Source organism: Poromitra crassiceps, assembly GCF_964638095.1.
Source record: "Poromitra crassiceps genome assembly, chromosome: 3".
Classification (NCBI taxonomy): Eukaryota; Metazoa; Chordata; class Actinopteri; order Beryciformes; family Melamphaidae; genus Poromitra; species Poromitra crassiceps.
In genome coordinates this window covers 74714231-74728546 of record NC_139625.1, presented here as the reverse complement: position 1 = coordinate 74728546, position 14316 = coordinate 74714231, and the positions used below count along the sequence as shown (strand labels likewise).

The window sequence follows — 14316 nt, the reverse complement described above, 5'->3', positions numbered from 1 at the left end:
GATGTAACACAGGAGAGGTGATGTAACACAGGAGAGGTGAGGTGATGTAACACAGGAGAGGTGATGTAACACAGGAGAGGTGAGGTGATGAGGTGAGGTGATGTAACACAGGAGAGGTGAGGTGATGTAACACAGGAGAGGTGAGGTGATGTAACACAGGAGAGGTGAGGTGATGTAACACAGGAGAGGTGAGGTGATGTAACACAGGAGAGGTGATGTAACACAGGAGAGGTGAGGTGATGAGGTGAGGTGATGTAACACAGGAGAGGTGAGGTGATGTAACACAGGAGAGGTGAGGTGATGTATCACAGGAGAGGTGAGGTGATGTAACACAGGAGAGGTGAGGTGATGTAACACAGGAGAGGTGAGGTGATGTATCACAGGAGAGGTGAGGTGATGTATCACAGGAGAGGTGAGGTGATGTATCGGTCGGCATCTAGTTGTCGCTAGTCCTTTCTCAGAGTGTCAGGCCCTTTACTATTATCAGTGCTGCTGTCAGTAACGGCTCAGTAGCTTTACGCTCCATCAGACAGACTCACTGCTGTCAGTAACAGCTCAGTAGCTTTATACTCCATCAGACAGACTCACTGCTGTCAGTAACGGCTCAGTAGCTTTACGCTCCATCAGACAGACTCACTGCTGTCAGTAACGGCTCAGTAGCTTTACGCTCCATCAGACAGACTCACTGCTGTCAGTAACGGCTCAGTAGCTTTACGCTCCATCAGACAGACTCACTGCTGTCAGTAACGGCTCAGTAGCTTTACGCTCCATCAGACAGACTCACTGCTGTCAGTAACGGCTCAGTAGCTTTACGCTCCATCAGACAGACTCACTGCTGTCAGTAACGGCTCAGTAGCTTTACGCTCCATCAGACAGACTCACTGCTGTCAGTAACGGCTCAGTAGCTTTACGCTCCATCAGACAGACTCACTGCTGTCAGTAACGGCTCAGTAGCCTTACACTCCATCAGACAGACTCACTGCTGTCAGTAACGGCTCAGTAGCCTTACACTCCATCAGACAGACTCACTGCTGTCAGTAACGGCTCAGTAGCTTTACGCTCCATCAGACAGACTCACTGCTGTCAGTAACGGCTCAGTAGCTTTACGCTCCATCAGACAGACTCACTGCTGTCAGTAACGGCTCAGTAGCTTTACGCTCCATCAGACAGACTCACTGCTGTCAGTAACGGCTCAGTAGCTTTACGCTCCATCAGACAGACTCACTGCTGTCAGTAACGGCTCAGTAGCTTTACGCTCCATCAGACAGACTCACTGCTGTCAGTAACGGCTCAGTAGCTTTACGCTCCATCAGACAGACTCACTGCTGTCAGTAACGGCTCAGTAGCTTTACGCTCCATCAGACAGACTCACTGCTGTCAGTAACAGCTCAGTAGCTTTACGCTCCATCAGACAGACTCACTGCTGTCAGTAACGGCTCAGTAGCCTTACGCTCCATCAGACAGACTCACTGCTGTCAGTAACGGCTCAGTAGCTTTACACTCCATCAGACAGACTCACTGCTGTCAGTAACGGCTCAGTAGCTTTACGCTCCATCAGACAGACTCACTGCTGTCAGTAACGGCTCAGTAGCTTTACGCTCCATCAGACAGACTCACTGCTGTCAGTAATGGCTCAGTAGCTTTACGCTCCATCAGACAGACTCACTGCTGTCAGTAACGGCTCAGTAGCTTTACACTCCATCAGACAGACTCACTACTGTCAGTAACGGCTCAGTAGCTTTACGCTCCATCAGACAGACTCACTACTGTCAGTAACGGCTCAGTAGCTTTACGCTCCATCAGACAGACTCACCTCTGTAGATTTTGGCTCCTTCCAGCACAGTAGGGAGGAAGCTACTGGGGGGCATCGTCCAGCCCGTCTCTTGCTCCTACAACAGGTCAGACACACAACACAGATACACTACATCAGTTTCAACAGTTTGAAACATCTGCATCACTTCAAGGCAAAATGGCAAAAAAAGAAAATAAATATAAAATATCACACGCTCATTCTAGCGCCGCACATGGAGTGGTACCCCATTATGGGGTACAAAGTGCTACAACATTATGGGGTACAAAGTGCTACAACATTATGTGGTACAAAGTGGTACAACATTATGCAAATATGAATTGATCTGGAAATGATACAGCCTTATTTAAGTGCTTCAAGGTGCTACGTGTAACATTTTAACATTGCTAAATCATTGCCACATTAATTTAGAGACATGATGACATACACGTAATTGCCATAAACAAAGCAGTCCATCAGTGGTCAGCCTGTCATCCTCTATCAGCCTCTACTCTGCATTCTCCATTGTTTTCTGCAACATAAGATATTGATGTTTAGAAATGCTGCATGCAGCACCTTTAAGTACCTTCTTGTTCCATTTAACTTCAATGGTATCAGGTCCAGCTTTGGCTAATTTAGACTATAGATCAGTGCAGAGCGTGGACAGAGTTCAAAGCCTCCTGGGGAATGAACCTGCTCTCCACTGTGCTTTGGCATCAGCTCAGATCCTGAGGCTCATTACGGTGATGGGAGAACATAGCTCAGATCCTGAGGCTCATTACGGTGATGGGAGAACGTAGCGGGAGACCGGAGCAGCCTTCTGAGAGCGAGATGGAGCCGCATGTTATGTCTTTAAGAAACAATGTGGGATTTATGTGACCATCGAAATGTTGGCGTTCATATGCATCTGTTCTTGAAGAGTTTAATTTGTCAATTTGCGCTTTGGAATTTCTTAACCCATCCTAACTCAAACTCCAGGCCTGTCCTACTCCCATGAGAACAAGAAATGTCCGATTCCTATTAGCTGACGCCGCAGAGACTGTTAGTCTTCCTGGAGTCCAAAACTCTAAATAGAATCAAATAGTCATGTTTACTCGTCATATACTGTCAGTCCTTTGATCAAAAGCGCAGACTGTGAATTTCAGAGTGAAAAAAGAAAGGAAATCACTTCAACTTGACTGTATGCAAACACTGTAACATTCAATAACTCACTACGTGAACAAACTCAGTGGTTGCGTGTTTTGACAGGAGAGCTATACTGCATTCACTGTGACAAATTGAGCCTTTAACCACATCCAACAAATAGCATGCATGGTTGCATATGTAAATACACAAACAGGTGCATGCACACACAGCAGGATAGCTCCCAAACAAATCCATTAAATTAGGTGGACAGATCGGCCAAGGAAGCATTGATTAAATTTAGATTTCCACTATTGGACGATTATGTTTTTTTGTGTGTGCCATAGCTTGAAACTTGACCCTAACGGAATGTTAGGGTCAAGTTCACGTCAGTGAGGAAACATGAGTTTGTTTGGGTGTAACAGCAGGTTGGAGGAGGTGTTTGCTCTCTGACTTTAGAGCAGTTTAGATTTGTGAGCAGATAATACAACAAACACCAGTGGATTTTGGAAGTCTAAGAGCAGGCCAACAAGCGGTGAATTGAAAGGTAGTAAGTAAATCTAATTATAACTACTGTTTCCTGGCATGATTTGGAAAATCCAACAATATTGGTTTTTAGAACACGGCTCTCTTGAATACTCGATTCTGATTGGTCAATCAACAAGATTCACCGGTCATTATTTCTCGACAACCGACCGCTGCTCTGCCACACCTGGATTAATCAGTTGATAAGAGCATTTTGTCTGCAGACACTACTAATTAGGCCAACCAGTTGCAGCTGTGGTGTCTTGTGTGCCAATTACGAATGAAACCGCTTTGTCGTTGAAAACGCTATTAGAAAATCTATTTAAATAATTATTTTTGTCAGATTACTGAAATAATTTAGTTGTAGGCCGTGTTCTAAGCGGGATAATGTATAGTGAGCCGGTGATTACTGGAAATAATGACCTTCAGGTGAATGATTAAGCCCTCCGCTGCGCGTCGGGCTAAATCATTCACCTGTCGGTCATTATTTCGCCAGTAATCACCGGCTCACAATACATTATCCCTTACTTATATGTTTGCAAACCGTGATTACTGTATTACTGTATGTATTGTGTGGGCGGAGAAAGTGACAGCTAGTGGTTCAACTGTCATCATAGAAATATGGAAGATCCGGATGCCTTCTCCACATGTTTTAAAGGTTTGCCAGCAACAGACAGGTTATCTTACACAAATAAGCTAACTCTTTCAATGAGGTGAGGTTTCCTGACACGTACTCACTGTCAGGATGGGTTTAGGATCCAACTACATCGCCAAGGTTGCAGTGACATCTTCATATTGCTAGTGGGAAAGCCCAGCATAGGGCACAAGATGTCTTTTTCCCGTATTCCGGGGATCTCTCTAGTTTCGCTTTCACTTGTTTCCTCTGATTTTCTGGTACCACGATGCGTGCACAACTGCAGTGACATAACCCTGTGAGATGTTTGAATTCTAAAATCGACTGCTGCTTGGTATTTCTAGTGTTGATGTGTGTGTGTGTGTGTGTGTGTGTGTGTGTGTGTGTGTGTGTGTGTGTGTGTGTGTGTGCGTGCGTGCGCGTGCGTGTATTTCTGTGTGTGTGCTTGCATGCGTGTGTGTGTGTGTGTGTGTCCCCTCACATCTGCCTGACATGGCCCGTTCATTTCCCCATTTTCTTCCACACTTTCCTCCATCGTGGTTTAATCGGCCCCAGAGGAGCCCACGTCCCATTTCCACCTGATGGGATCTTAAGTGCTTCTTAATATCGCTTTAATGGCGGGTGACGGGCGGGGCTCACAGCGAGGGGCGGGGCTCACAGCGAGGGGCGCGGCCCGCGCACCGTCCACATTTCAGCTGCTCCGACCCGGCTGAGAAAACACCTCCGAGGCTTAACAGAGATGTCAGTCAATGTGCGCGTTTATGCATTTAATGGTTTTCCTCTGTTACTAAATGTAATGTATTCATTGGCCATCTGTAGAGATTCTGCTTTATAGATCAGCATAGAAAAGTAGCGTTAAGCAGGAGTGGGGTAACACGCTCGTCCAAGCCTAATAAACTCACGTCAAAACCAATCTGTTGTGATTTCTGCCGTGCTTTTAGAATGAACCATTTTTCCATGTTCCTAATATCGACTTTATCCCGCGTGTCGTCACGCCTAACCACAGCAGCAGGCAGGCCAACTCAAAAGGCAACGGACCGGAACTCACCATCGTTTCCAGTACAGGGTCAAACAGGGTCGGCTGTTGCTTATTCATCATCTGTCACTAAAGCCCAAATTAAGGAATACAGTAGATCCATCTTCTCCTGAACCGGCCCTGACCTGGAGAAAGAAGCCTTCTTGGGCTTTATTGTTTCAATGCTCGGGGCTGCAGAGGGAGGGACGCAGGCCTGATGGAGTAGTGGACATAAAGAATCTGAGTCGTGCCATAAAATTGCTGTGCATAAAGAGTGGGCCTTTCTGGCTTTACGTGGAACACAGCAAGACATGCTGCTCCACGGGGAGCGTGAAGGGGAAAGTGGAGCGTTGGCCTGAAGGAAAGATTTGAAGAATTTCCTGGACAGCGTCTTCAGAGGCTGCTGCTGAATGATTAAGTTCTCCATCATTCTAAAGGAATCAAAGTCACGTCCAAACCTGCCTGCTAATTGACTTACAGGCTCACCTTTACGCCTTGCATGAAAATGTATCTCGTATCCAGATTGTATCTATATGATTTAATTTACAACTGGTATTAATATGTGTCTCCAGTGTCCACATCGCTCTGTCCAGCTCAAAAGACGCGAACGTCACATCTTCCTCTCCTACTTGGTTTGGAACAGTCGCGCACATCATATTTCCCCCAACGTAGTTGTTAGTGGATGGAGTTGTATGTGGATTGACAATGCAATTGCATTTACGCTTGTGCTCAATGTGGTCACAATGCATCCCTGACCTGACCACCTCCGAAGGTGGTTTGGCCGATCAGATCCGTCCATTTTAATGCAAGTTGTAAAGGGGGCCATATTGACACTGTGGCCCGCTTTACATCTTGCATTAAAATGTGTTTTGGGTGATCGGATTGCAATCGGATAGTGCTTGACCACATGAAAGTACAGAGCGATCTGATCTCATTCGGATCTCAATGTGGACACTGGAGACGCATATTAATACCATGTTTAAATGTAATGAGGTTCAATCATATCTACATACAATCTGGATACAAGACACAATTTAATGCAAGGCGTAAAAGGGAGTCACACTGGACAGTGGGAAGGGTTTTGGAAATTAGAAATGTCATTCTGCTTTTAGAACAACAACAGGTGGGAAACAGGTTATGAGCTCAAAACTGCATTTTACATTTATTAGGTTGACTTTGATTTTCGGCCAACGCAGGTTTGCTTTGTCTTGAAATGATCCATGAGAGCAATCAGTGATTTTAAAGAGGGAGCGAGAGAGGCCAATGGAAAGCCACATTCATTCTGAAGTGAGCCAGCATTGTGTTTTCACCAATGGCTGACAGGTTAAAGCAAGATGGACGAGAATCAGCTGGATAATTAATTGTTGCAAGAAGACTTTTTTATGACCAATAGTTAAAGTGGTAAACTATGACATCTGTGTTTTTCTTTCCATTTAGTCTCCATCTGCCCATCACTGTGGTGTTTCTGCCAGGTTTCTGCAGTGCATTTCCTAGAGATCACCTGTCAAACAGTGTGGGCGGAGCTTGCATTTTTGAATTTGATTGGTTTAACGTGACTCATTGTTGCAGCTTGCCATTTCCTAAATGGTATTCTACTTGATTTGAAAAGATGGCCAACTACACTCAGTCTCTTGTACCCTGGCTGAATTGAACATAACTTGGTCAATAAGTATGTAACATACAAAATAAAACAACGTTTTTTTAAACTTGCATTCCAGGAATATTGTGCACTTAAGATGACGTTAGTGGCTCGAGTCTGTTTCGTCCTAAAACCCACATAGGTTGCGCCAAGCGTAACCTATGTGCGATTCGAAATAACGCATCCGAGATAGAAAACGTTATGAATATAGCCACGTTCTAAACAACAAACTAACGCTGGTGATCCGTATGGAAACAGTGTTACTCGAAATGGTTAAAAGTTATATCAATTTGGTCATTCAGTGGCGTTTTACTGCCATGTGACATAACTAACTAGCGGCTAATATTAGCCACACCAGGCGATTACCCATGAATGCACTGCGCTCTTAAAGGGATATTTATCGACGAGATTTTTGCCAAGCTGGACCTGATTAGTGATTTGCTCCGTTCGCCCAGACGGGTGTCAAGCTGTCAGCAACAAGGCTGGGAGGATCACACCGGAAGAAGCACCCATCAGGCAGATCAGGCAAAAATGGCCGCCAAAAATAAGGTGGATAGCACAATATTTCTGTAATAGGGAACGGTTTCAAACAGAGCTTTTGTCTCGCTCTGTGCTTCTGAGTTGTTTGGCGGTTGAGGCTGACTTTACCTCCGGCTCCTCCTTTCCTTTGCCTCGTCCCTTCTTGTCTTTCTTCCTGTCCTTCCCGCCTCGCGTCTCCTTCTTCCCTTTGCTCTTCCTCTTCTTCTCCCTCTCCTCTTCCTTTGCGGCGAGCTCGGCTGCCACCTGTCATCAGCAGAAACGTCAAAATGCACGTTTTATTTCATTGAGTTGTACGTATCCCTGGTTTACAGGCACATCAAATCGCCTACCAATGTTTTATTCTGGAGACTCAGTTGGATATTTCACTTAAAGGGGCACTTCCCCTGAAAAACAATGCTGATTTATTGATTGCAATTGCACATGATCTCACACATATCCGAAAACTGCAAACAGTTTTGCAGACATTCATTTAGTTTGACAGTTATTGAGAGTTGACTGGTTTGGACCAGTGATGTCATCAGAAGACTTGTAATTAATACAACACAATGATTCCGTGCCTTCTCATGACATCACTGGTCCAAACTTAATTCAAGTCAACTCTCAATAACTGTCAAACAAATACCCCTTTCACCCGGGTCGCCCGACTTGGCTTGTGGGTCGGACCAGGGATGATTTCAGTGTGAATGGCACCACCCGGGTTGCTATGTGTTATGCTAATAGGCTAGCTATTAGGGATGTTCATCAATTATCGAAAATCGATAATCGATCGTTAAGGATTGGAATCGATCCTGTGGCATTTGGATCGATTTTTTAATTATTAAAAAAAAAAAAAAAAAAATTTTTTTTTTTTTTTTGGACTAGGTTTGGGTGGAATTCGTTCCTCCTCGCCCCACTCCATTGCACAGCCGACTAACGTGAGGTGGAGCTTCATATAGTCTCTAGTTTTCTGGCTGGGCATGGGCCTTTGTGCCAACAAAACTGTTTTAAACATGAGAAATTCACACCGGCATGCGCCGGGGACAGCAGTGTTGAAGAGGAGACACATTGAAATAAAGAGTTCATTGAGGAGAACACGTTGTCTTTCGTATTTTCTGCCATAGGCATTCATTTTGTTAAAAAAAAAAAAAAAAAAAAAAAAAAAAAAAATGAAAATATTGAAAATTTTCTAAGTATTAATAAAATCGATAATCGATAATTGATCGTTAATTCTCACCGATTATCGATTTTGGAAAATTTTCAAAATGAACATCCCTACTAGCTATGCTAATTGTTATGCATCTCTCCCAGGTTGTGACCCAGGTCCTATCTGAATTCTCATGACCAGGGATTAACCCCATGTTGACTGACTTGGTGTGAATCGACAAAAGAAGGGTTGAACATGGGTAAAGTAACCCTGGTCGTTCGTGTGAAAGTGGTATAAATGAATGCCTGCTTACAGTTTTCGGATATGTGTGAGATCATGTGCAAAATAAATCAGTTTTTCGGTGAACTGCCTCTTTAACTTAAATACAATTAAATAGAACTTTATCCCATATGGGGCGATTAATCAGACACAATTGGAACTATACAGGATAGGATAGTAGACTAAAAACACATAGTTTAAACAGAACAAGACGGGGCAGAGCTTGACAGTTACAATGTGACAGCTGACAGTGTGATAGCCATACAGTACAGTACAGTACAGTATATGATATAATGGTAGATAACGTACCTCCTCAGGTGTCTTCTCAGCAAATATGGAAGCTGATCCTCCGTCCTCGGCGTCTGGAAAGTCCGGGAACTTCCCAGTGGCATCCCTGTAGACAAAACATGTCTTATTGCTCTCAAAAAACTGCACACATGGGAATAGCATGAGACAGCCACCAGTAGGAAAAGGCAACAATATCTCTCGCAAAATGATTCTGAACAGTTGTGGTGCTTTTTCAAAGCTAGAGAGGAACTGAAATCCTTGGTTGACAAAATGACGATGGATTCTCTACACAGACATCAAATGCTGAGGTTCAGAAAATCATGCTTCTACCAAGATGCTTGCACAATGTTTGGTATAATACCCCACGCCATGTGCTTCTCATCAAAGCACGGTTTGTTTGTTTGTTGGTCCTTTTCTCAATTTTTCGGATGTCTTGAATAGTCAAAACACAGTCATGTCACTCGACGAGATTCGAACACATTTGGGTTACGGTAGATGCCTTGGTGTTTTCAATGAATTGGCATCTCATGAATGAGAAGTTGGCTGTTACTGTACATTCACACCAAGGCGAAAGGAACGCCTCACCCGCACGAGTTTGCTCACACGAATTATCAGGTGACAATTGTGTCATTTGCGCCTCAAAAACTCATGTCTCTCGCCTCATTCTCCTGCGGCGAAATACGATCTAGCGCGTTTGCATTGACATATGTAATCTCGTCACGCGAATGTGCGAAAATTGATGATGTCATCAGTGATGTCATAAGGGGGCACACACACACACACACACACAAGGAGGCATTGTGACATCACTGATGATGTCATAAGACTGATGATATCATTAGTGATGTCATAAGGGTGCACACACACCCGCGCATGTGAACTTAAAGGAACACTCCGCCCATTTTCAACCAGCTTTGTATCATTAGAACATCAGTAGTATATCAGAAAACTATAAACGGTTTTGAAGTCTGTCATTTAATTTGACAGTTATTGAGTGTTAAAGTGTAGACCAGTGACATCATTGGTCCACACTAACTCAAATTAACTCATTCATGGCCAAAGACGTCTTTGACGTGTTATCAGGAATAGCCCAGAGGGCCAATGACGTGTTTGACGTGTTTTTGTTTTTATTAGTACAGCGCGTAGTTCAAAGACTTCCCCAGCCTGTGACATGTTATCAGGTCCCTAGCCTCAAAGTCAAGCCGACAACACGTTATCAAACACATACCGCAGCTGTTGTTTTGAAATGGAAGAGGAGGAGAAAACGGAGAAACACTGCCTGTTGCATAGAGGAGAAACGCCATTGAAACACCCCTCGGCGCGCTGCGCTGGTCGCCTCTGCTTGAGTGCTTGAGTTGTTCGCGGTAGTCAAACCAACATGATCGATCCGGTTCCAGCGCCTGGTCCCAAAGCCAAGCCGACCCCGTTCCTGTGTCGCAGCATTCGTCCCAGCCCGAACGAGAGGAGGAAAACGATGCAGAGGCAGAGGAGGCTAGATGCTGATCTCAGACCAGTTTGGTGTTCCACTCCTATGCTAATTTGCGGGGCGATCAGTAGTGTTCCCTGGGAAGAGGTGCGATCCAGCAGCAGCTGTGGACAGAACTCTCTCTGTGTGTGTGTGTGTGTGTGTGTGTGTGTGTGTGTGTCTGTCTGTCTGTCTGTCTGTCTGTCTGTCTGTCTGTCTGTGTGTCTGTCTGCACACTCACTCACACTGAGTAAACTGTATTGTTGAATGTAAAAAAAGCACTTCATGTATATATATATATATATATATATATATATATATATTTTATTTTTTATTTATTTATTTTTCATTTGTGTCATAACGAATAATATTTACATGTCTGATGTCAATACAGTTCAAAATAAAAGAATTGAGAGCGAGTTCTGCCTGAGATTGTGTCTTTTACAAAAATGGCCTTTTCTCCTGTTTGTCTTCTCAGAGAGACCTTTTTGGTGAAAACAGGGTGTATATAAATGGCTATAAGTAGAGTACAGAACATGCTAAAAGCTCACTTTTTTTTTCCTGGTGAACCCAGAGACGTACATCTTCATTTTGAGGTATTGCAAATCACTTTGGTGCTAATAGATAATTTACTGTGGGTCTTGAAAGATGACCAACAATTATGAAAATCTTTGGCCTGTGCTAAATATTGGCAGTCCTAAACTGGCCATGAATGAGTTAATAACATTAACTCAAATCAACTCTCAATAACTGTCAAACTAGATGAATGATGAATAGTTTGACAGTTATTGAGAGTTGATTTGAGTTAATGAGTTAGTGTGGACCAGTGATGTCACTTTAATACTCAATAACTGTCAAATTAAATTACAGACTTCAAAACCCGTTTACAGTTTTCTGATATACTACTGATGTTCTAATGATACAAAGCTGAAAAAAGCTGAAAATGAGCAGAGTGTTCCTTTAAGGGCAATAACATTTTGTGAGCGGTGCCAATAGGGCAGGGCGGGGCCACGCAGCAGCTGAGCTGCGGGTGAGGCCACGCAGCGGCCGGGCTGTGTATGCGAGCTGCAGGGCGAGCTCGGCCGAGCTAACGAGCCTGCCACACACACACATACACACACACTCACACACAAGGAGGCATTGTGACATCACTGATGATGTCATCGGTGATGTCATAAGGGGCACACACACACACACACACACACACCCACACGCGTGCATGTAAACTTAAGGGCAATAACATTTTGTGAGCAACACACACACCCGCGCACCCAAATAGGGCAGGCGAGGCCATGCAGCAGCCGAGGCCGTGCAGCGGCCAAGCTGCATTATGCGAGCTGCAGGGCCAGCTCGACGAGCTGTTGCGCGCGAGATGCCTAGTACCCTAAAATGTGAAAATAAGTTAGCATGGGTTCCCTCGTCTCGAAGTCAATGGGTTCTTTGAATGGGTTTTTGGTGCAATGAATGAAATAAGATCTGTAACTAAACTTTATGATACTTAGAGGTTTTGTTCAGCAAGACAATCTTCTTAATGAACACCACTTTTGAAGCATTTTCTGGCGATAGCGAGTTCTGGCAGTCACATTTTTGCTTCAAAGCCCAGTGCAATGCTCACTACTGGATTGGCCTCCAAAGATATGGCCTCCGTGCAGCACTCCTACATGTCACACACTAACACATCTAGGCTGCACACCTCTAAGTATCTGCCTTTGTAGCACATGCATTACCAGTCAATAGTTTGGATACACACCACATTTTTCAGACATCAAAGCTATGAAATAACACAAATGGAATTATGCAGTACGTGTGAGCAAAAAAGTGTGAAACAAATCAAAACTATCTTATATTTTAGATTCTTTAAAGTAGCCATTCTTTGCTTTGAGGGAAAAGCAACGGCTACAAACTCTTCAAGTATGTTTAGATCAAACACAGTCAGGTGGGCCCACCAGACTTTTGACTGGTAGAAAGACTTTGTAATTAGTTAAGAAAACGCTGCAGCTCTGCTACGTCTGCTAATTAGGAGCTACCACAAGGGTTTATCTTGCTCCTGAGAAACAACCCCCCGCCCCCAATTATCGTCTTCAGGCCAAACCCTGTAAGAGTCTAAACTAAACCCTCTCCTAATCTGTGGATTCGCCCCCTCCGGTCCGGAACACTTGGATTCTCGTCGGGACGATGGAAGCTCAATCAGAGCGGTTTGAACCCCTCTGGGCTGTGACCTCTTGTCCGTCACGGTGCTTAAAGCCTAGTCAAGAGGTCAGAGGGGAGGGCAGGGCCGACGCGCCGGGAGGGGGGCTGGACAGAGGGACCGGAGGCCATTGTTGTCTCCCCGTGGGTGACCCGCCTCTCCCCAGGCGCCTGGGCTGCATGACTTACGACCCGGGAGGGCAGACCCACCGCCCATCAGTCATGTGCCGGATTTTTGCTCTGGCTGGTAAGTTAGTCTGCTCTCTAATTATTTATTCATTCATTTATTTAATATTATTTGTCTTTTGTTGTAATCTTTTCACCTTATACAAGTATCCATGTTGGTATTTAAGTGAAATATGCTCCTCCTCCTTTTACTATTTCTCGCAAAAACCAATAAAAGTTCAAGTAGGGGCGAGAGAAAAAGAAAACAGTCTGCTCTACCAGTCACTCACTGCTGTTACAAAAGCCTGATTTCAATATTACATTTTAAAAATGCCCAATACTTTCACCAAATGTGTTCTCCAACCTATAATTTTGATACATCCTGAGGGCTTAATCATGCAGATTGGAAAAGTTCAAAGCCGAAGATGAGTAAGGATTGTAATAGATTGAGACTCGGAGACAAAGAGTAGAAAGCATTCAACCGTTTCAAACAGCTCAACTCGTCATGAACTGGATCCCAACAAGTCACTTAAACTGGTGCCAGGAGCCAAAATATGGAACGATTTTGCTTGGCGAGACGACAAAGACACTCAACTGACATCAAAGTTCCTACAAAGCTCTTCAGGTCAAGAGAGTGCCGCAGGAAGAAGTCCTAAAACCCGGAACTGTGTTAGCATGGCTTCCCTGGTGTCAAAGTCAATGGGCTTTTTGAATGGGTTTTTGCTCATATGCCTGAAATAAGGTATGTGGTTAACAAAAGTTGATGATAGACAGAGGGTCTGTTCAGCAAGATCATCTTCACAAATCAACACCACTTATATGGTTCTTGAAGCGTTTTCTGGCGATCATGGTTCCTGATCACATAAGCTTCAAAAATCATACGGATTTGCACAAAACTTTGTTGGAAAAGTAGGTCAACCTTGCGGGCTGGTCTCTCTTAAGCCCTAGATATATTCCCGGGTTGAGGCGTACATGGACAGCTAACGGACACCACGGACGCAGTAGTTCTGTTTATACTCGTTTCTGGAGTCGCGGACGAGGACATGTGAGGAGAGGGAGAGGGGGTGGAGGAGAAACAAACTGCAGATCTTAAAAGCAGCTAAACCACTGTGGGATTAGCGAGAATGTTGCTAAAAGGAGGAGATCTATGAGTGATCGAGCAGAAGTGTAGTTTAATGTCCAGCGGGTAATCAGCCACTGCAATGAAGAATATAGCCAAATTAACCCGTTGAATATCTAAAACTAACTTCAGCGCGGTGCAAAACACCTCTCTTCAACTTCAGCATCTGTTTTTGTGTGACCACCGTGCACACATGTCCGCGCGGTCACACAAAAATGTAGGTAGCCTACGCGGTTGTCTGCAGAGAGCCTGCGCGTACACCCTCTGATGATGACATTTACGTCATGCGGAACCTGGCGGACTCGCGGATCCACAAAGTATAACTAGGGCTTTACTGTTCAGTTTGTCTACTGGTGGTGTTTCCGGTTTATGCTGCAGTGTTATCGCTTGTTTGTTTGTTTTTTTTAGCTCCAAATGGTTTTAGT

General features: G+C 44.4%; 1 protein-coding gene across 1 annotated transcript in view; it reads right to left on the bottom strand.

Moving 5' to 3' along the window:
• The window catches only part of drc11 (dynein regulatory complex subunit 11), a 91094-nt gene that overhangs the window by 63096 nt on the left and 13682 nt on the right, over nucleotides 1-14316 (bottom strand). Inside the window, exons 7-9 of the mRNA XM_083632842.1 lie at nucleotides 8976-9060; nucleotides 7373-7507; nucleotides 1814-1889 (exon numbers count right to left, since the gene is read on the bottom strand). Of these exons, the coding sequence (XP_083488968.1) occupies nucleotides 1814-1889; nucleotides 7373-7507; nucleotides 8976-9060 (296 nt within the window). The remainder of the gene's footprint in view (nucleotides 1-1813; nucleotides 1890-7372; nucleotides 7508-8975; nucleotides 9061-14316) is intronic.